The 23,509-nt window shown below is 47.8% G+C and overlaps 1 protein-coding gene across 1 annotated transcript in view; it reads left to right on the top strand.

Annotated features, from left to right (window-relative positions):
• Positions 1-23,285, top strand: part of CACNG4 (calcium voltage-gated channel auxiliary subunit gamma 4) — a 40,358-nt gene extending 17,073 nt beyond the window's left edge. The window contains exons 2-4 of the mRNA XM_050981334.1: positions 15,462-15,545; positions 21,257-21,397; positions 22,222-23,285. Coding sequence (XP_050837291.1) covers positions 15,462-15,545; positions 21,257-21,397; positions 22,222-22,760 — 764 coding nt within the window. The 3' untranslated portion in view covers positions 22,761-23,285. The remainder of the gene's footprint in view (positions 1-15,461; positions 15,546-21,256; positions 21,398-22,221) is intronic.
• The last annotated feature ends 224 nt before the right edge of the window (positions 23,286-23,509 follow it).

Consider the following 23,509-nt stretch of genomic DNA (forward strand, 5'->3'; position numbering starts at 1 on the left):
CTGGAAAGAACCATGTAAAATGAAATTCAGCCTCTGCTTCTGGAGATGTCTCAGGTTTGAAGTTTCTGAGGCAGAGGGTAATTTTTAAGCAGAATCTTAACTTGCACATACATGAATTATTTCTGGTGACTGGCTCAAAAATAGCAATTTGAGCCTGTGCAATGTGTTCACACAGGGCTGGAGTGTGGCCAGGCAGCCTGGCCAGGCCTGGGGACACAGAACTTTCAGCACACACCTGGATCATGTACCCCACCTTGTGCCCCTGCACTGTGAGCTGGGGACACACTCTGAGAGTCCCTGGTTCCTTCCTGGGCATGGGTCCTCAGGGAACAGCCAGAGTTTGGGGTCCAGACATCTTGCTGAGCTCTGAGCCATAGTTTGGAGTCACTGGAGGCCAAAGGCAAAGTGCTGTCCCCTGGGAGCAGGGGCTGATCAGGCTGTGTGACTCAGAGGTGCAGCTGTCACAGCCTCCCTGGCTCCTCCTGTGATGGGAACAGCTCAGACACCCTGCTGGGCTTGGGCCTCAAATCACCACCCAAGCCATGGTGCTCAGGCTCCTCCTTTGCTTCTTGGGGAGAAGGGACTTTGTCCTTCTCTGAGAAGGAAAAGGAGTCTGTGGGAAAGGTGTGGGAAAAGCAGCTCCCAGGTTCTCCCTCCTGAGAACACTGTTAGTAAAAAACAATGCAAAAAAAAACCACATTAAAGGCCAAGGGGATGGCACTATCCCTGCTGGAGCCCCCCAGCAGTCCCTGAAGGAACCCCTGCCTCACCCCAGCATTTGCAGGGTAGCAGGACTTGTCTGCTGGGATTGTGGGGAGCTGCTGCAGAAAAGCACTGCTATCTCTTGGGTGCACAGCTCTCCTGCTCCAGAGCCTGCAGGAGCAGCTCTGCAGAGGAGCTGAGGTGATGCTGTGCCTAAAAAGTCAAAGCTCAGCCTACAAACCCCAGCACCCTGGACAACAAACGACACTGAGGGGCAGAGTCAGGACCCTCATGGTGAGCAGGCTGGCATCAGACCTTCCCTTTCCAACCCCAGGGGTTCTCTGGGGCTGTGCCCATCCCCAGGGATGGACATCCCATCTCTGAGCCCTCTGGCTGGAGCCAGCAGTGCAGGAGAGCCCAGCCCTGCCCTGGCAGCAGCACCAGAGCTCCCTGGTGCAGCAGATCCTCACTGCCAGCAGGTATTTGCTGGCCACAACCCGGTGATTCCAGTCTGTGGAGCAGAAGTAATCCACAGTCACTGGGCAAACTTTGTCCAGAGCTTATCTGGGACAGAAAACCCTGCTGCTTGCTGCTGGGTGCAGGAGAGCTGCTGGAGCTGGGTGATGTTTCATGACTGAGTATTTTTAGAGCCATCCTATAGTGCAGGATTTTTAACTTCCATTTCACAGCCCTTGAAGCCTGGCAAACTTTCATTAACATTTGATGCCTTGAAGTCATGCAAGGTCTGGGGGGAAAGGGAGGGGAAGGAGGGAAAAGGAGTGCACCTTTTTGGAGCAAAGTTGCTGGGAAGCTTAGAAAAAGCCTCCAGTCCCTCCTTTTTGTACCAGGTGGTTTTAAAGGACCCCAACCACTCAGAAAACAAAGCTGGAATTCCAAATCATGGCTGGGTGGAAGAGTCTTAATTAACATGTGAAACACCTGGAGTCTTCCAGATCCCCTTGGAGTTGAACCCCACCACCCTGAAAGGATCATGCCTCTCTTCTTTGCAAGGCAACTTTGCTCATACAGGGCTGTTTGACCCATAAATCCCCAAATAATTTATAAGCCATCAGGCATCCATCCTCAAGCAGAGACCATGAGCCATGGAGAAGTCAAAGGATTTGCTCCCAGTTCCCTCACTGCCATTTCTGCTCAGCACAAAGGCTTTTTTTGCCCAAAGTTATACCCAATGAAAACAGTGCTTCCCTGGCTACAAGGCAGACTTTCAACTGGAAAAGAAGTTAACAGAAACTCTATTTTTCCCCCCTCTAAATATTCACACATGCACACACACACAGAGCGTCTCTTCGCGCACACAACTGAGATTTTTCATAGGCTGAGGGAGTAGGAAGAAGAGACGTATTTTTGTCTCCTTGGCAAAAATATATTGGCAGCATCTCACTGAGTTGTAAAGCTTGAGTAAGTACCAGAGCACGGCCCCGTGAAGCGGGTTTTGGAAAGATGCCCTTTGGCTGCCTCTGCCCGCCTGCCAGGGCCTGGCAGGGACACTGCCCGGGGGGCACTCAGCCTCAGGGGCCCCAAACAGCCCAGCCAGGCTCCTGAGAGGAAGAGGAGGCTGCACTCGGTGGAAATGAGGAGCTGTCAGCTCTGCACCACGCCAGACGAGGTGTCTGAAGGGGAGAGGAGCTGTAAATCTCCCCCTGGGCACGGCAGCGTTCCCTGAGCTGCTGCGGGGCTCCTGATGTGGCCCTGGCAGGAGGTGTCACCAAGGGGTGACAGACTGGCCCTCCCCTGCTTTCCAGACTCAGGGGAAATCAGGTCCCCGGGATGTTGTTATCCAAGGGCAGGGAGAAACACGAAGGGCTGAGGGGGAAGGAGTCAGTGGCACAACAGACACCACACCAGGCACAGGACTGCCCTTTGCCCACTCTTGCCAGCCAAAGGAAAATATTTTGGTTTTCTCCTCCCAGCTCTAAACATTCCTGGCTTCTTCTGTGCCATCCCAGGACAGCAGAAGGCAGCGAGCATTTCTGGTTACAATGGCAGGAGTGCCTGGTGATGGTAAGGGCTGGGACTCTCACATGCATTATTTAAAGCAAATTCTGGGATTCTAAATTGGATTGCTCAAAGCTCCCATCACCCCTGTCCTTCCCCAGTGCAGGTAGAGACATTTCATAGTAAAATACAATCCTGAAATACTGAAAGTAAACTCAGAAATCTCGAGCATAAAATATTTATGAGTCTGTGCTTTGGTGCATTGTAATTTTGCATGATATGTTTTGCTTTTCAAGACTGACTAGATTAAGGCTCTTCTGATTCATTAAACACATTTTCCCAAATGCTGTTTCTACAAATATTGTTGGGTCATTGTGTTTAGTTGCATTTATTAGCTGGTGTAACAAGGAACGTACGTCTCCCATAAACCTGAGAGGAACCTGCTCAAATGTGTTGCTCTGAATCTCAGCAGAGAAGAAAACAGTTCTCATGAATAATTAAAGCTTAAAGAGGTCATGCTGGTTTTGCAGCCTCATTTTTATTTGTCACTGCTTAGTTTGCATTAGGAAATAGGAAGTTTCAAGTGCAGGAGCCAAATGGAATCTCTTCTCCATGTGTTCATTTAAACAGATCTATTTGGTAGCTGTCTCCATTTTTATGTATTAGGTCATTTGTTAGCTGGAATAATTTAAATCAGTCCTGGGAATTAGAAAGTTTAAGGCTTTTAATTTTCATCAGGCAGTGGCTTTGCATCCCTTTGCCTTCTGGCAGGAAGGAGCACTGGCTCCTCAGCTGGGCAGGGCTGGGGTGGAGGGAGACGTGGGGTGCAGGCAGGGTGGGGATTCAGAAACACTGGGATTCAGGAAGAGCTGTGATTCAGCAGGGCTGGGATGCAGGCAGGGCTGGGACTCAGAAACACTGGGATGCAGGCAGGGCTGGGACTCAGAAACACTGGGATGCAGGCAGGGCTGGGACTCAGAAACACTGGGATGCAGGCAGGGCTCTCAGGGAGGACCTGGGTCACCCTCTGGTCCCCATCCCCACAGGCCCCTCCAATCAGCCAAGCCCCTGCTCCTCTCCCAGGCCCCCCACTCACCTCCAGCCACCCCTGCCCACCCCTCCCATCTTCTCCTCTGCTCTCTCTCCCTCCCACTTTCTCCCAAGCGTCTTTTCCTCTTCCTCTGTGAACCACCTCCCATTCCTCCACATTCTGCCCCAAAGTGCTCCTTTGCTCTTTTTCTGCTCCTTTGCTCTCTTTTCACATTGCTCTGCAGCACCTTTCAGGTTGCACACACTACTGGGAATCAGGAATAACCAAGGCAGTAGTAACTCTAATTCAAATCCTACATGCTGCCTTTATATTCTCTTCCAGGATTTAACAATGGCAAAATATTTTTGTTCCTTTCATTTTTTCCCTCTGGAAGCTGCTCAGTCTCTCCAGCAGCTCTGCTATTTGTTCCCAAGGTTAGACATCAGCCCTGGGTATTCAGCTCGACAGCGTGCACAGCACTAATCTCTCCTGGTGGAGTGTCTTTCACACTGCACATCATGCAGATGATTACTGAGACCTTTGCCTTGCATTTCCCAAACCCAGCCATCAGCAGGGCTTGGCAGTTCCACCCCTTTCTCCCAACCTTTGGATTCCCTGTTGTCATCTGCCTTCTTTCTGTCCTGCATCACTGACTGGGCATGATCAATCTCCAGAGGCTTCGCTTCTATGTATAACTCAACAAGCTGGCAGAGAGACCTGGAAGACTCATTTGTGTGCTCCAAAACGAATGGAGATCCAGCTCAAGGTCACTGCATTCCAAAGACAGACACATTACAAGCATTCCTTTCAACTAAGATGATTTATGGACTGTTATTTCCCTCTTGCTTCTTCAATACCCAACCATTTTCCTGAATGCCATCATCTGATGATGAATCTACAAGGATTGAGAGATGTGGAATCATTACAAGATTTCAGGAGTGTCCAAATATCCTGCATACTCCTAATCAATTCACTAGCAATGTCCTATATCACTACTTTCCAGGGTAAACCTCATGCTTTTTCATTAAAAAAACCCAACTTGGCCATGTATGAATTAGCCAAGAGAAAGTTTGTAAAGAAAGTTCAGCTCTAGATGTCAGGTTAGAGACATTCCCTTCTATTGGAGCTGACAATAATTCATTTAATGCAGAAGTAATCATTTAGTGCCTTGCAAGCTTCTGCTACACCAGGAGATCTCACCATCAATAATCAGAACAACCAATTATCAATTCTCAGTATTGATTGCATCAGTAATATTAACCATCTCCTTATTAATAAAATATCTATAGTATGAACCATTCATAATATGAATAATTTTTTTTTTTTGCTGACTAGATCTGGAAGGTTTTTCCAGAGAAGAAGACACCAGGTGCACCCTGTGCAAGTTACCCCAAACATCCCCAAGGATTTCCCAGGTCCTCGTTCTGGAGAGTTGTTTCTTAAATTTTAGACTGCTGCAAACCTTGCCTGGTGTGAAATGAAAATGTTTCAGAAAATGGGGGGGGAGGGGCGGGGAATGGCAGTTTAAGAGAAATTAAGAATAGTAAGGCAACAGCTGGAGGTTGTGCACATGTGAAAGTTGAAGTGGCAGAAAATAGAGGGGATTAAGCGTCCCACATTGCACTGGGGTGTTTCAGGTAGTTCAGGAAGCACCCCAGAGGTGACCATGACAGTGATCCCAATTACCAACTCAGTAGAGACTTTGGAGAGACATCAGTGTCCATTTGCTTGAATTGTCCCCCCAGGAAATGCCAAGCCATGGGACAGGATGTGTGGATGTGCTGTGATCCTCAAAGGTGAAGCCACTGAGCCCTGGTTGAGCACATGTTAATGAGGGAGAACTGATGACTTACCAAGGAAGGGAAACCATATGGATAAAAAACCAAATTACCCCTTAAGGGAAACTTGATTCCAGTTGTGCAGATGCAGGGAAAAGGCATGGTTTGACATTGGGAAAATAAACATGATTTGTCATTTTGCAGCATATGAACTTCACCAGGCTGAAGGAGGGCCTGTTCTCAGAACTGCACCCAGTGCAGTTTGGCACTTCAGCCCTCTCAGGCTGATGGACTGGCAGCAGCCTCCCTGGATGAGCAATCTTTGTACCACTGAATCTGTCTCAGGGTCAAGAATACTGGGGGGAAATAACAGATTTTGGTGCAAATCCTGGCCAGATTCAGGCCAGCACCATTCACTTCCCACACTGAGGCGTTGGGGCAGTGATGGTCACTGTGGGACCATTCACAGTTGTGAAAAACAACTCAGTCTCTGACATATTGTGCCAAAAGCACTGCCAGTTACTAAAGTACCTCTTTAAATTTAGGTATTTGGAGCCAGAATGTAAGTAAGAGCTGGAAACTCATTGGAGGATGACTCTCAGTTCAGAGCTCTGATGGATGAAGGCTTTCACCTAAGAAGCCAACACCAGCTCCTCAAGTGTTAGACTAATTTTAGCTAAGGTAGAAAAGCCAGCTACAGAACTCTAATGGAGGTTTCTGTCCAAGCTCCAAATTCACTTGAAAAGGATGGGGAGGATTTTATCAGCCACCCAGAAACAGCCTCAGCAAAGTGGCAGCAGAGAAAAATATGGAAGTGAGTGGTGAGACCAACTTCTGGGCTGCTGGCTAAAGGACTGAGGCAGGAGATGCAGGACGAGCCGAGGTGTGGAGGCAGAACACAGCGAGTGTGGGCTGGGGTGGTGGAGAGAAAAGCAGACACAGAGAAGTGAGTTAGCAACCCCACAACAAACCAGGAATGCTGACAGTTTCTTGGGACTGAGCCAGGCATGGGAACGCTCACCGTGGCAGGGCTGACTTGTGTCTGACTTGAAAATGTTCCTCAAATCACCAGTGTTGAACACAAATGTTCCTCCAGCATCACCAGTGCTGCCCCAAAACAAGCACAGCATACCCAGCCTGAGGGATTGCCCCTATTTCCCTGTGCTGTTGATTTACAAAATGCAAACTGAACATCAGGGCTGGAGGTTTGTCAGACTTTCTCCCTAGAAAACACAGAGACATTCCCTCAATAAGCTCTGTAAAAAGGAACAGCAGAAGAGACTAAAACAGAAGCCCCTGAAATTTGCACCACTTTGCCATCCAAGCAGCAGCACGAGAGGATGTGGTCGGTAAGGAGAAAATTGCAATTTGTAGTAGGAGGATCCATCAGCAGGGCTTGTGGAATTACAGAGCACAGTCTGTTATCTGCTGCTGGGCCAAGGAAAGGCAGCTGGGAAGGGACAGGAGCACTGCTGAACGACCTCAGTCATGAATTCTGTGACCAGAATGCTGGGGTATGAGGCAAACATTTGGAGAAACTGGAAAGTGAGGAGCCTAAACCAAGAGGTAACACACAACCCTCCCCTGCTGTGCCACTGCCCTGCGTTTCCCTGGTACCATTGGCATTCCCTGTGCTAGCACAAGGACACTTGGTACTTTTGGCAGCAGTTTTGTAATGACTGAAGAGAATTCAAAGGACAGCAGCCAGACACTGTGATGTGTTTTATTAGCTCCCAGATGTGCAGGTGAGGTGAATCTTTGGGAAATGAGTTTTGCTGCCACGAGTTTTCTAACATCCCTGAAGGTCTCAAAATCTTATAATGGAACAAAAGGCTGTCAGACTATGAAAGACATCTTTGGCAAAGCATCTTCTCTGAATCTGTTCATTTCTTACCCAGAAATACAAATGCACAACATCTCTGTTGGTATTTGCCCAGCTGAAAACAGGAGGTCAGCTGCTGAGGCTGGGTGTTTTCCACATGAATTAGAAGTGACTGAGCCTCTGTAGGTGTTTCCTGGGATATCTTCTGGTGCAGGTGATCCAGAAGCTAGAGATGCTTTACCAGGCTGTATGAAATAGTGCTTGGTGCATCCTGGATTGCAGAATGTCAAAAAAACCAAGAGTATTTTGCTCAGAGAGTAAAATTGTTCTGGCCAGAATCAGAAGTCACCCCCACAAAAGCAGAAGTACTCCATCCCTGGAAGTGTCCCAGGCCAGGTTGGATGGGGCTTGGAGCAGCCTGGGATAGTGGAAGGTGTCCCTGCTCATGGCAGGGGGTTGGGACAAGATGGGCTTTAAGGTCCCTTCCAACCCAAAGCATGCTGTCATTCCATGAGCCGTGGATTTTTTACCTCCTAAGCAAAATACACCTTCTGCCATGGGACCAACTTCCTTGGGAAATAGTGAGCATCCCCTGGCATCTGGAGGAGATCAGCTAAGGCCACAGGAAACCCAGGAGTGTTCAAAAAGGGGTGGCTGTGCCCTGGAGGTCGAGCTGCCCCAGCAGGAACCTCTCCAGTGGCTATTTTGGCACTCAGAGCAGAGGAGGCCACACCAGGCATGAGCTCCACTGCAGTCTGAGAGCTGCAAAAACAGCAATGCAAGGAACAGAGCAGCACAGCTTTCCTTCTGTGGGGCTGGGCTGGCAGAAGGGCTGTGAGCAGCCTCTCCAACACAGAGGGCTTTGTCCAGGAGCACCAGGGAGAGGCTGCAGGCTGCAAAAGGGAATCAGATCAGTGCAGGCAAGGTGGGGAAAGCAGATTAGGATATTCTAAATTCTGGAGAGTGGGGTGTAAGAGTCTCTTCTCTCACAGAAAGTCTACAGTAAATACAGGAGGGAGCATTTACTACGTGAAGGGAAGAGAATGGAGTGAGCAGGTCAATGACAAGATAAACCAAGACCTGTTCCTGCCAAGCTGGAGGGGAATGGGGAGCACTAAATAAAGGCCAGGCAAGAGCTCCCTGCCAGCCCCAGCCCCTCTGCAGTGCGTGGGCAGCAGCTGCTGCTCCAGCATCTCCTCCAGCTCCTCGGAGCCCTCCCGAGGCACGGAGCACACCGGGAAGGTGTTCTGCCTTTAAAAGCCTTAACGAGGAGCAAAATGGGGCAGGCAGCAAACCCTGAGTGGCTGCTCCTCACCTGACACCAGGGGACTGCCAGGAAGCTCCGAGCAGCTCAAGGTCTGTAGGCAGCAAAGGGGGAGGACTGGAAAAGGGGGAAATTCATGTCACAGCAGAAGATAAGAAAATAAGAGACTGGAGGAGGAGTTTTGCTTTGCCCACCAGACAATTGAAAATAGATCAAAAAGAAGAACCCAAAGGGTTTGTTTGAGATGACAGCTCCTAAGGAAGAAAGTGGGGCAAATTTCATACATTTCAACATTTTAAAATAATTGTCTTTCTGCCCGGGAAGTAGATGGGAAGCAAAGGAAAGGGAGTAGGCCAGATTCTGATATCACTGGGTGAGACAGATTGGAGTCCAGTACAGGGAAAGCAGAATCTGGCCCAAAAGTAGGCAGTTCCTCTCCCTGCAATGAGAAACAACTGAGTTCTGAGCTAGGGAATGAAAGATGGAGGAAGAAGGAAAGGACTTCTGTAAATGAAATAAAATATTCTTTTTTTCACAGTCTCCAGACCTGTAGAGAAATGTGTTTAGGGATGGATTCCATTTAAAGACTCAGCTGAGCTGAATTTGCTTTGGCCTGACCATGAGACACACAGGCAGCTTGTCCTGCCCAGGATAGCCCACAGTTATGGGAATAAACTCCTACTCTTTTTATGTCCTGAGCATTCTCTGAACACAGGATCTACCCTGGCAGAAGTATGACAATAACCCCAGGTACGAGCAGTGCTCTTCATCAAATTCATCTTCAGGATGAAACAAAAATACAAACTGTCATATGGACAAATTTCCAGGACTGGCAGGACTCCGAGGGTGTCAGACAGAATCTGTCTCAAAACCAGCCTATGCTTTGAAGTTTCCAGCTCTTACAACAGCCAAACTTTTTTCAAAGGCAGACACCCAATAAATGTGTATTTAACCTCCTGAGGCTTCTTCCTCTGCTGGCTGCATCCTCCACAGTGATGAAGGCGGCTCACAGCAGCAGTGTGGAGAAGCAAATTCACTTGAGGTGTGTTTTGCACATGACCTGCATCAATAGTTCATGATTTCTTTTATAATGACAGCATTAAACATCTCCAGGCAGAGGCTCGTGGGATCTGTGCTCATTCGAGTAACTTAAGGACAGGCTGGTGAAACTCTCAGTAAGCAGCAGGAGACAAATAATCAAACTTGGGACAGCTTAACACAGAAAGTTCCAAGCTACAGGAAAATATCTAATGCTATTCCTTGTGGTCTGAGGGGAGAGCTCAGGACTAGAATTACCCCTGCTTGACCAGCAGCACCACAAAGCAGGTTTTGAAAGTAAAATGAGGTGCAGCCTCGATTCCTCTTCTTGAGGGTTATTTTGTGAGAAGAGGAATGAGAGGAAAGCGCAGGCAGCAGCTGGGTGTGCTGTGGTGTCAGTCCAGTGAGACAGGGGAGCTGTGCTGGTGGAAAATCAAACAAATGAACACAGTGCACAGATAGATATTTTTGTGGAGATGAACATTTTTTGGCGTGTCTGATCTCCTTTGCTCACTATTGCTCAAATCAGTCAGCAAAGGGCTTCAGAACTTGTCAGCAGAGAAATCCTCCTAAGGAAAAAAATACACAACTGTTTCTCTTCTCCCCTGGCAGAGTCCAGCACTGAGACACTCTCACTCACTATAAATAGAGGTTCTCCACTGATGTCCAAGGGAAGTGTAAAGCCATGCCATTAAGGAGAGCCAGTCCTGCACGACGTGCTGGGATGGACACTGTGTTCAGGCAACTTCTGTTACAGCAGCCCCCCTGTCCCTGTCACACTCTCCTCGTGGTCTGTGACACTGTCAGTCAGTCCTCTCTGCTCTGATAGATTCAGAAAACTTGTCATTTAAACATTCAGATATTCATGTGTTGCAGTAAATCAGGCTGACAGCTGGCTCTGGAACTGAGGCACAGTGTTTAATCACAGAATAGATGCAACAAGCAGAACCATCGGTCCAAATTTCCCATGGTACCTTACTAATTGCCTTATTTTTAATATACAGTCAGCTTCTTGCAACTTGTATTCCCTGTTTCCTCAAACACTTGCTGTCAAATGATCCTGAAAAGAATTTCATTCTATGTCTCCAAACCATCCCAGAAGTCCCACATTTGCCAGAGACTGATGGTTGGTTGGTGAGGTTTTAGGGTGGGTGGCTGTGGGTGTATTTACCTGTATTTACCTGCAGTGACCAGCTCTGCAGCTGAAATTGCCAGCCCTCATCCCACCCGTGCACCTCCTCTGGGAGAACCCCCTGCTTCACACCATTAATAGTGTGCACGTGTGTGCTGCAAGCACCCAGAGCTGCTGGAGACTGCAGGAATGGGGTGTGTTGGCAGGGGAGGCTTTGATTCAAGACACTGCCAATGTCTGGAGACCCATGAGCAAACAAAAAGGGCTTCTCTAGCAGGTCCCAAACCCAGTGTTTTCTGCATGTGGCAGCTGGAGTTCCGGGGCAGTGGCTGTGCAGGGGGTGATGCAGAAGGAGCAGCTCAGCCCCTCTCCCCAGCGCTATCAGAGATCCCCTCCTGCAGCGCCCGCTCAGAGGGCAGACACAAATCCCTATTGACACCAGTGCCCCGCAGACAGGGCCCTCTGCTGCAGAGCTGCTCCAGCCTGCAGTGCTGGAAACCTATCTCAAATGACAACAGGGCAGCAATGCCATGGGAAGATCTCCTCGTGTAGAGTTTTCAAGATTAAGGCAGGGAAAAAACAAAAGTACAACCTTGTGTTGACAATCATATTGTCAGACATTTCAGGACTGTGTTTTCCAGTGCTGACTTGTGCAAACACTTCCAGGGCATCAGGGAATGTTGTCATTGATAAACACTAACCTCAGGAAATGGCTGTTCTCAGACATGGCTGATGGTGGGGACAATAACAGGATCATGTAATGCATGGCTACAAATTAATGAGCATTTGCATCCTAAGCATTAATCTTCACTCTCAGTCATCAAAAAATAAGAACCCAATGAACAATCTGCAGTGGTAGAGGCAGGATTATTAAAGGATTATTTGAGGAAGGGGAAGGAGAAGGCAGCATGTCATCGGGATTTGGGATCACTACTTTGATTTGCTGTTGAAACCTCTGTGTATTTTGAGATCTCAAACCCCAAAACAAAGCTTAATCTTCACTTAGGCACTACAGTTGCCTCCCTTATCATGTTATCCGAGTACATCACACTCTAATTATAGTTGTCTGAACAACACTTAGTGAGATTGGGAAGTACTAACCTTGCCAGAGAAGCCCTTGAACACAGAGCAGAACCAAGTCAGAAATGCTTTTTAGTTCCTAATTGCCAGCTGAGTATGCTGCAACCAGTGGGAAAAAAATTGTTCTTACACCATCAATAGCACTTCAGAAAATTTACCTCTTCATTATCATTAACGCAGATCCTGAAGTCCTGGCTCAAAATTCAGAACAAAGTTTCTGTTATTACGAGGGGGAAAATTCATTCTAATATTTGTATTTCTAAAAGCATCATTAAAAACTTATCAGTAATCATTCAAAGAAAGGAGTAATACTTACAGCATCTCAGTGGGATACTATATCTCACTCTCAAGAGGTATCCAGAAGAGCTTCTCAATATTTTAGTATCTGTTAGGCAGTGATTGCAGTTTATTTATCTCTCTCTCTAGTGGGTACAGCAGTAGGAGTTAAATATTCCATCTCCCTCTCCCAAGGATATGAGGGACTGTATCCCCAAACTCAAGCAAGAAGGAAAATCTCTCTCCCCATCCCCTCTTGGCTGGGAAATGGCTTTGTGTGCCTCTGTGAGTGTGGCCCTGTGCCCACGTTTGCCTGCACATTTCTTCAGGGCAGCTCCTGAGAAGCCTTGGAGAAGAGCTTCAAGGAGCTCAGCCCTCGTGCAGGTGCTTGCAGAATGATTGTTACCAAGCTGAATTGAGGTTTTCCTTTTCTGCCACCTCTGCCATTGCATGACTTTTATTCTTTATGCATTGCTTTACATGCCAGGCCATGGAGATGAATATCCCACCAAAGCCCAGCTTTGACTTGCTCCTATTTTTTAAGTATTAATACAACTCAGGCTCTGCTGCCAGCTTTTAGAGCTGACCACTGCTTCAGTAGCTTCTCCAGCTAGTTTTAATGTTTGCCAAATCTGAATTTCAAAGTCCATCATTATGAAGAGGTATTGTTACTTCTGCTATCAAGCCTTTATTTCAGATACTTTGTGGATTGAAAGAGGCCTCAATACTGTGTAGATCACCAGAACTCTTGATAGCAACTTCAAGCCTCAGTGAGAGTTTAATAAGCTGTTGCTGAATTACATTGCACTTGTTAAGTTTATAGAAAAAAGTTATTCAGTCTGCTGCTGTTATTAGCTATCAAACATCACAGACACTAGAGAGAACCCTTAACCAGTATCTCTGGTCTGAGCTACACAAAAAGTCCTGGGGAGAATATTTTGAATTCCTAGGCTTTGATACAGGTCCAAATTTCACAGTCATTTGCAATTTCTATAATAATTTACCCAGATAAATAATGACCAGTTAATAATGACCAATCCCAGTATTCCTAAAAACTGAAAATAAAAAGGAACCCTAAGCTCATCCAGGTTTGTTTTTGGGGAGGACAGGGCAGAGAGGTGATTAACCTGTTTTTTACCTCTTGCTAATACTCTTTCATGTGAGAGGCTCTAAATAAGAGCCAGGAAATGAAGGTCTCATCAGTGCTGTCCTGCTGGGGGAGGAATGGCTTCATGGCCCCTGTGAAAGTTCTGCTGAGGGGCCCATTTCACTCAGCAGTTTAATTATGCTGAGCCATTTCACAGAGCCCAAAGCCCTCCATCAATCCATCAGTGCTGCAACACAAGAGGCCTTGAGAACGTGGCAGTCTTGCAGACTCCTCATCTGTTCAGTGAGCTTCTGGAGTTTGTTTGGGCTCTTGCCATGACCACACTCTGTGAACGTGCAGGAGGAGCCTGTGGTGGGGACACAGAGCTCCCTCCTTCAGGCATCTCCCTGTCTGCCCTGCAGCTCAGTGACCTGCCACGCTTCTCCTTTTCTGTAGCCCTGGATAAACTCAGCCAACTACCTTAACCTTTGCTGGAGAACCACAGAATCATGGAAAGATTTGGGTTCAAAGGGATCTTAAAGCTCACCCAGTTCCATCCCCACCTTCCACTATCCAAGGCTGCCACACCAAACCTGGCCTTGGACACTTCCAGGCATGGGGCAGCAACAGCTTCTCTGAGCCCAGGGAGGAATTTGATCCTAATATCCCCTCTAACCCTGCCTTCTGTCAGTGTGAGTTCACAGAATCTAACACCTCCAGACAGTCTGTATACTGAGAGGTGGCCCCACCCACACACATACAAGCACAGTCCTTGAGAAGCCTATTTCCATGGGAAATTAGGATGAGAAAATTATTTAATTTTTTTTTCCTTAATAAATAGAGAGGATAAAAATCACCCTCTGAATGTATTTCCTGTAAACTGCACACCTTAATGGAGAGACTCAATGAAATGAGCATCCAGTCTCAGAGGCTCTGTAGTGCTGGGGGTGATTGTGTGAACTGCCATGAAAATAAGCACTGGGATCTTTAAAATCTGAGCTTTGCACTGCCTTGAGGAGCAGCAGCCCCTGTGGTGGCCAGCACAGGATACACAGGCACACAGGCTCAGCAGGAGCAGCCCAGCTGCAGTGCTCTCCCCACCTGGCAGCCAGGACAGGTGTGTCACTTCCAGATGTGACATGAGCCACTTGCATCTTGTTCCCAGCCTTTGAAGTGCTGTGCAGAGAAAGCCTGAGCTGCTGCTGCAATTAGAGCTGATACATCATTTGCTGGAAGAGTTTAATGTGCTGTAGTAGCAAACCTGCAGTTGACACTCACAGGGTGCAATTTAAATCCTCTGGATTAGTAATTCTTTTGAGATTTTTGTAATCATTGGTAATAGGTAGTGAAATAAATCCACATTTATATCCTACAGACTGCAGCTGTGCTTCTGTTAAAGCAGTATTAAGTGATGGGTTTTAAATCCTTCTGCCAGCTCGAGCTGTAAGCACTGAGGCTCCTGTGCAGGGATAACTCAGCCTGGGTGATGTGTTCTGAGCAGGAGAGCTCTGGTTAATGAATAATGAAAGCACCATGGCACAATCACAGCTCAGGGCTCACTCCTGCAGGAAGCTCTCTGGGGAGAGCTCCCTGTGCCACAGCGACCCAGCTGCAGCTCACACTGTGGGTAATAGTGACAGGCAAGAGCACAAAATGCTCATGGGCAGCTTCACCTACCTGGACAAAGTGCTGAGGTGTCCAGTCCAGCGAGGGGTTTGTCCAGCCAGCTCTGGTGTTGTCCCTCCAGGGATCAGGAGTGCATCAGGAGTGCATGCAGTGCCCTGACTTTACTCCCAGTTAGCTAAACAAATATGCCATTAAAAGCTGAGCCAACCTTGAGTGGGACATAAGGGCTTAAACTGCAGCAGAAAGAGATTTATGGACTTGTTTTTGCAGCCTAGAGAGTAATTGAAGAGGCCTCAGACAATTCAGCATTTACTGGCACTTCACTGGGGTGAGATGGGAAGGGTGATGGGAGCGAGATTGACACAGGGAGCCCCAGCCATGGAGCAGGGACCCAGCCTGACAGCCACTCTGGGAACAAAAAGAAGCTTTGCAAACTCAGTATGCTTGTAAGATAAGCACAGCACTGATAAAGTGAAGCACTTAGAGATTAAAAATCTCAAGAGGACGATAGAAGTGGCTGAAGGAAAGAGCCCAGGAATCCTGGCTGTCCCTGCCTTCAGCCAATCTGCCCAAAATTCATTACTTTAGAGATGGTTTCTTGACCAGTTAGAAAAAGCACCTTTGCCTGGTTCTGTCCCTTATGGGTTGTGTTTGCTTTGTTTCCACCTAGGAATCTACAAAGGACATTGTTTCCGGATCAACCACTTCCCTGAGGACAATGACTACGACCACGACAGCTCAGAGTACCTTCTCCGTAAGTGAGCAGCGAGACCCAACACACAGGCAGGGCCTCAGGGGCTTCCCTGGGCTTCTCTTCTGCACAGAGCAGCCCCAGTTCCACTCACTGCCAGACTGGCCCAAACTGGGCTGCACAGCCCAGTGGTGCCACGTGTCCAGCTCATACAGCAGCTGACACAACCATCACCCCTGGGAACCCCCCTTCATGGTCATTGAATCATGGAATGGTTTGTGTTGGAAGGGTCCTTAAACACCATTTAGTTCCAACCCTCTTGCCATGGGGTTTCAAGAATTTTTTCCAAGGGTTTTCTTCAGCCAGGGGAATGCTCACAATTTTGGTGCTGATTGTCTAAACATCATATGACAAGTTTTCAAATAAAAACTACAGCTATTGTGTCCAGATTGGCAAGGATATTTTACAGAGGGAGTATTTATAGGGTTAGAGTAACAAAGCAGGTTTGAGGAGTGGGTTCCAGCCCATTAGGAAGCTTTATCAAATGCTTAAACCCAACCTTTACTCAAGCCTCAGCCTTTGCAGCTGGTGAGCCACATCCCCCTGCAGTGAAATTACTGCACTGTAGGAAGGAAACTGAAATTTCTGCAGCTAACAGCAAAATCCCAGCATGAACAGGGGCCATGGCTTCCCTGCCTGGCCAGCCAGCCACTGCTGCTCCACACTGGCATGTAATTCCCCCCAGAAGGGATTCCACCCACCAACCTGGTGCTTGGAATCTGGGCAGTTTCTTCCTCCCCTCCTCGTGACCATTCTCTCAGCTGTTGGCAAGTCTTGGAACCCAACCATGAAGGCTGCAAAGTTGGAGTTAGATTCCCCTTCCCCAGAGGACTCCTTGCCTTGTTGTTCCTTGCGAACAAAAGAGCTGAGCAGCCAAGCTGAAAGCAGTGCCCTTTACCAGGGAGAGGAGCTGCAGCTCACAAGGTGTTGGGAAATCAGGCAGCAGAGAACAGCGCTGCTGGCAAAGCAGAGAACTCCTCAATTACAATATTAATTACCTCAAACACCACTTAGAGAACCACTCTGCCCTTCTGCTCACTTCTGGCCAACAACTTCTTGTTGCTAAGACATGAAGAAGGGAAAAAATCTCCGAAAAGTTTGCCTCACCAGAAAACCCAGATGTTTTTTTCCTCTTTGCTCTTGTCGATTTAGATCAGTCATTGCACCCGGGTGACACGATTTCAGAGCTCAGGCAAAGGCAGAGTGTGAGCACAGCTGCATTTATCTTTCATAAAAAGCCTTGGAACTAATGTTAAATTGATGCCAAGTCAGCTTTAGGAAACAAACATCATTAGTAAAAGGAAAGAGGAATTAAGTAGCATCATGATAAAAGCACGTTATGCCTTCTTTATATGGAGAAAAGTGAGAACTGGGAAAAAAAGTCTCCAACTCCACATTAAGCTACGAGACTGGTAAATTGTTTGTAAGTGTGCTTGTGATGGGTGTTCCTAAAAGCTGTTTGCAGAAGTGACTAAGTGCAGATCTTAAAAACAAGTTGGTCCAACCCTTTATGTCTTCTGCAAAATCAGTCTCTGGTGTCTCCCCCGCAGAGCAGAGCTCACCTCACAGAGTCTGCACAGAGACAAGGCTCCTTGCCTTTAACTTTCATAAGAAAACTGCAGTTTCCCATGCCCAGAGTTCATTTAGAGATTAGTGAAAGGTAACATGTCTAAATCCAGAGGAGATGAGCTCATACCTATATGTAATAGGGACCAAATCATTGTCTAAGACAGAAGGATATTTGTGTCCTGTTTCACAGGGACGTGAGAGCTTCCGTCCTGTTTTTGCCCTCTGCAACACTTTTGCAGTCTACTGGCTCCATTCTCCACTACTTCTGGCCATTTCTTGGCACAGTTTCTCAGAGGGACATGTTGGGACTAATATTTCTTTTTCCTGCCTGGCTTAGACCAAGGCACCCACACTCATGTGTTTTGTGCTCCTGAAGCAGCAGCGTGAGGGGTCTCAGCCTCTTCAGCAGCCCCAGTTTAATTCGGGCTTCAGAGAAATGCAAACACTGTAATGCTAGCAGGATCAAGCCCTGGTTCAAAACCCCACAGAAATCAGTGACAAAAATTACTGATTTTGGAAGACTTTGGTTTAGGGAGTGGGTAGAGGCAGGAGTCTGAATTTTGCCCTTTGTTGTTCAAGCTTCTCCCTGCAAAACCAAGAGAACGATAGCGTGGGACAAGCTGAGACGTGCAGAGGAGCTCAGACAAGACCCTTCCTATTGAACCTTCCCCGTGGCAACACACTCCCATCTGTGTGTCTAAAAAAATCCCCCTCACATGCCTGAGCAGGGCCCCAGTGAGCAGCAGATGTCCCAGTGCCAGCACGGACCCCAGGCTGCCACCGCATCCCCAGCGGCAAACGTGCCCTGGTTCCCTCTCTCCTGCTTCCCTGTCTCCTTCTTCCCTCTCTCCTGCTTCCCTCTCTCCTGCTTCCCTGGTGTCTCCTTCTTCCCCAGTGTCTCCTTCTTCCCTCTCTCCTGCTTCTCTCTCTCCTGCTTCTCTGGTGTCTCCTGCTTCCCTGGTGTCTCCTGTTTCCCTCTCTCTTGCTTCTCTCCTCTCCTGTTTCCCTCTCTCCTGCTTCTCTCCTCTCCTGTTTCCCTCTCTCCTGCTTCTCTCTCTCCTGCTTCCCTGGTGTCTCCTTCTTCCCTCTCTCCTTCTTCCCTCCTGCTTCTCTCTCTCCTGCTTCCCTGGTGTCTCCTTCTTCCCTCTCACCTTCTTCCCTCTCTCCTGCTTCTCTTTCCTGCTTCCCTGGTGTCTCCTTCCCTCTCTCCTGCTTCCCTCTCTCCTGCTCCCCTGCTCTCCCGCGTTCTCTGGGCACACCAAACCCGAGCTGTTCCCATCCAGCCCGGACCCACCGGCGCCTCTCCCTTTGCAGGAGGGGGATCACACCCCCGCTGTGCGCTGGGGATGTCGGGGCTCTGCTGCTCTGAGCAGGGGGACCCCGCTTCAGGGGCATCTCTACACCTTCATGCCCTTCCTCCCTGCATGTTAGAGCATCCTCTTTCCAAAGCCATTCCCTCGGCTCCTGCCTTTCTGGAGATTAAAAGCCCGAGCCGAGCAGGGTTTGCAGCCCATGGGGAGGAGCAGCGCCGCGGCTCCACCGGAGGAGGTGTCACCACACATAGCGGTGCACAGCAGGCGATGCAAACCGACAGGACGGTAAACAAGGGCAGGAGAAAAGCCAGGGAGAAAGCGAAAACCAGATTGCCTTAATGTTTTTTGATGTGCTGTCTCTTTATTACCAGTATCAGGAGACATATGTAAATTCTACTTGGTACCTTATGAGCTTCCTTTGAAATTTCAGGGCTAAAAGTACACATTGTAAGAAAAAATATACTGTGGAATTTTTCAGGAAGGGAAACCCTGTGTGTTTTGTTTCTCTTCACATTAATTACCTACTATAGAAAAATTATCTCTGAAATTTATTAGTACAAATAGAACAACCCACCCCCTATATTTGGTACATCTGACAAGTTCCTTCCAATGATATCACTGAAGCATTTTGGGAAAGCTCTTTGATTTAACTGAAATCATTATAAATAACATGACCATTAAGTGCGGGAAACAATATCCAGAAAGGGTGGGCCAAAGGCAATTTCAAGCTTTTAGCCAGGGCACAAAACCAGACAGACAGAGATTTGGGGTGTCTTAAAGTCCAGCAGCAGAGACTGACTTTTTATCTAACAATTTCTAACAATTTTCTAACAATTGACTGAAAAAACCGACCCGAAAGCCAAAGTGCTGTCAGTTCGTAGCTCACACGTGGGGATACACCCAGGCCAGGGGAACAGGCTCTCACGTCTCTACGGGCTTTGCCCAGAGCCCTTACACCCATCACATCCGTGGGGTTTGGCAGTTCCTGCGAGACGCTGCCTGAATAGCAATGCACCCGCCTGGCCCGGCTTCAGATCCGCCTGGAAAATGCCCCAGCTGTGAAGGACACGTGCAGCGACGCTGCCAGTTTGGGAAAGGATGGACTTTTCTCGCTCTTTCAGATCGATACAGGCAGAAGCTTCCCAGGCAGGCGCTGTCTTTTTGGGTTAGTGTCCGGAGCGTCCCTGGCAGCCCTGGGCGGAGCGGGGCCGTGCGGGGCTCAGGGAGCGCTGCCGGCGCGGAGCCCCCAGCCCCGTCCCTCCCGCAGCCGCTGGGAGCTCTGCCACCAGTCACCAGGGGAATGTTAGGAAGCGATTCACGGAGTCGGGAACGCCACGGCCATCGACAGCGGGATGAGAAAGCAGCAGCTGGAACATCTGCCCGTTTCTGCCGGGGGAACGGGCGCCGCTCGCCGTGCGTGTCAGCCAGGAGGATGCACCCGGAGAGAGCGCGGCGCTCCCGGCACCGCAGCGGCCCAGATGGCGTTTGCTCCTCTCCGCTCGCTCAGCCCTGCGGTGCCCGTGGCCTCCCAGCCTGCTGAGGGGTTTCCATGGGGCTGTGACAGCAGCCTCTGACCCTCCCTCGCCTTGGCATCCTCCCAGACTGGCGCCCCTCGCTCTGCCGGGGCTCCCCTCTGGCCCCTCGCCTTTCCCCTGCTTCAGGGTGATCCCATTTTCCACAGCATCATTCAGCACCTTATCTCCCCTTCTTCAAAAAATAAATCCTCTCTCTACAGCAATAAAACTCGGTTCCTCACTCTGCCTTTCAGGAACCCCTGGCAGCTTTTACCCCTTTGGTTTTTACAATACAGACATCTCTCTTCTCATGCATGTTTATTTTTTCTCAGTCCTTTTGTTCCCTCCCTGCTGCTTCCCTGTCGATTGCTGCTCTGTCTTGTTGTGACCCGACTTTGAAAGCTGGCTTGAAGTGGTGTTTTAATATTTTTGTGGGGGATTTTATACGCTGATGAATGGACTGAAGGATGCAGAATTTTAAATGACTACTTTGCTGTCAGGAAACTAAACACAAACATCTAAAACACACTTGTTAAAATTCCTTCCTTAGAAATCTGAAAGGTTTCCATGTCCTTAATATCCAGCAAAAGAAGAAGGGGTTATTAGCTGTGTTTGCTGGCAACATGGATGCTGCTGACTTCAAGAGCTGTAATTTGCTCACCTTGTGTGTGCACCACGGAACAGATCTGTCTGCTCCAGCTGTCCCAAACCTTGTAGGGTTCATCACCAGCTCATGAATTTTTCACTGCTGCTCCCTGCATGGTGCTGGGTCTTACTGTCACTTACCTCATGCTTTGCCAGAAATATTGTGCACACAGTGGCATCAGAAAATGCCAATAATGCAGGACTTCCTGGGAGAAAGCTCAAAAGATTGAAGCCACTCAGTTGGGAGTCTCTGTCACACTGGCCACCTCATGGCTTCATCGTCCCAAAAACATGCCCAGAAATGGAGAATCAGTGATAATTCTAGGAAAAAGGAATAAAAAAATGATAATAAGTTAGATATTAGGAAAAATTTCTTTGCTGAAGGGGTTATGAAGCACTGGAACAGGCATCTCTGAGTATGTTCAAAAAATGTGTGGCTGTGGCTGGCACTCAAGGATATGGTTTAGTGGTGAGCATGATGGAGGTGCTGGTTTCACTGCTGGATTTGATGATCTTAAAGGTCTTTTTCAACATTAACTTTTTTCTGGTTCTGTTAAATCTTAAAAATTTTGGGAAAAAACCAGGGCTTTTGAGACTCTAATCTCCACACTTGCACCCAAGGAGGCACCCAAAGTGATTGCTCTGTCTTCCCTTCCTCCCTGTGTCCCTGCAGGCATCGTCCGTGCCTCCAGCGTGTTCCCCATCCTAAGCACAATTTTGCTGTTGCTGGGAGGACTCTGTGTCGGAGCAGGAAGGATTTACAACAGCAAAAACAACATTATTCTCAGCGCTGGGATTCTCTTTGTTGCAGCAGGTATGTTCTGTTTAAATTGAGTTCTTAGGAAATGCTGCTGTTTTCAGCTGGAATAGACTCTGGAAAAGCTCCTTGGCAGTGCTTTCCCTGCACCCCTTTCCTGGACTGAGGGCATTAACAACACCACACCAGGCAAATTTCTCAAAACTAAATTATGCTCTTGAAGCCCCACAATAAGTATATTCCAGAAAAGCTTTTGGTTTTCCTGCAGAAAGAAGTGAAATTCAGTAACAAGCATGTTTTACACTATTTAAAATGTATTAAACATTAGATGAATCAGGCATCTCTTATACCTAGGGCCTTTTTTTTAAATATGAAGGCAGAAAACATTCACCTCTGATGGGTGAGCCCGTTTTTCACACTAGAAACATCTGAGAGAGTCAGCCCCATTGTTAATAGCTCTCCCTGCAGCCTGGATTAAGCATGCAGCATTTAGATGAAAATGCAGCAAGGTGGAAGAGAACTTATTTTGATCAAGGTGAACAGCCATAGCCCTGAGCTCCCAAAGTATTTTTATCATTCTTCTGGATGTTAGAATCCCACTCACAATATTAGCGAGCTCCCACAAGCTGCTGCTTTTCCATTGAGGCAATGAAGAGATGGGAAAAAGTCCTGCTGAGTATTTTGGGATCTATGTGATCCATATGTTGATCTATTGGTTGTGTTTCAGGAATAAATGAATCCTTGAGATAAATGAAAGAGTAAATAAATGTAACAAAATTTCCTTATCCCTGCCTTAGAACCGTTCAGGTCCAGAAAGTAACGTGGCTTAAATTTTATCTCCCCAGCCACATAAACACTGATTTATGTTTCTCTTCCTCCAGGTCTCAGTAATATCATAGGGATCATTGTCTACATATCAAGCAACGCAGGTGACCCAAGTGACAAGCGAGATGAGGACAAAAAGAACCATTACAACTATGGCTGGTCTTTTTATTTTGGAGCCTTGTCTTTTATTGTGGCCGAAACCATAGGTGTTCTGGCTGTGAACATTTATATTGAGAAGAACAAAGAGCTGAGGTTTAAGACCAAGAGGGAATTCCTTAAGACTTCTTCCAGTTCTCCTTATGCCAGGATGCCAAGCTATAGGTACAGGAGGCGGAGGTCCAGATCCAGCTCCCGCTCCACGGAGCCTTCTCCATCCAGGGACATTTCTCCAGTTGGCATGAAGATAGCAGGCACCATCCCCATGAACGAAATTTCCATGTACACCCTTTCCAGGGAGCCTTTGAAGGTCACCACGGCTGCCAGCTACAACGCAGACCAAGAAGCCAGTTTCCTGCAGGTCCACAACTTCCTCCAGAAGGAATTTAAGGAAGGACTCCACGTCAACATGGTCAACAGGAGAACGACGCCGGTTTGAAGCACCCTCCTTCCTTGTGCTTTTTGAAGAGATGCCCAAACAGAATGGATCTGTCAGGAGCGATGTTAAAATACCCTCTCACCTCTTTAATTGTGGCATGTGTTGAGGCAGCAAGTGGAGATCCTCTGGACCAACATAAAGATATTTACACGCTCGTAGCTTTTTTTGAAGCTATTTGGAGTTTGTTTCTTTCCGTTCTTGGTGTCACAAGATGAAGGCAGTTCATGTTCCTGCACTTTTGTAGTGTGTACACAGCCTTGGAGAAACTGCAAAGGACTGGCCACCAGTGTGTTTTAAAGGATTACAGAAAATTTGTTGTACTTTTTTTTTTTCTAATATTGAGATCCCTTAATACAAACTTGCAAATATAATTTATAACCAAGCCCAAGGATGAAAATGAGCTACTCATCAAGTGAGCCACTTTCCTTCAACACGGCGTAAGCTTTGCCTCTTTCAAAATAAAAAAAAAAGAAAAAAGAAAAAAAAGAAAATATTTTTGAAGGCAACACTTTCTAAAACTGACCTGTGCCACTGAAACCGTAGAGCACCCACGTACTGAGCATTACAGACTCTCTGATGGGGTGGGAAGGGGGTCTCCCATTCCTGGGCTAAGGCATCCCTTGGGGCAGCACAGGCCGAGGAGCAGAGGGTGGGTGAGCCTTGAAACACCTAGAAAGGGAAACAGATTAAAGCAGGTGGGACTTGAGCCTATTTGCAAGCATCATTTCTTGCCTAACGTTCAGAAAACT

This window comes from Serinus canaria, chromosome 18 (genome assembly GCF_022539315.1).
Source record: "Serinus canaria isolate serCan28SL12 chromosome 18, serCan2020, whole genome shotgun sequence".
Classification (NCBI taxonomy): domain Eukaryota; kingdom Metazoa; phylum Chordata; class Aves; order Passeriformes; family Fringillidae; genus Serinus; species Serinus canaria.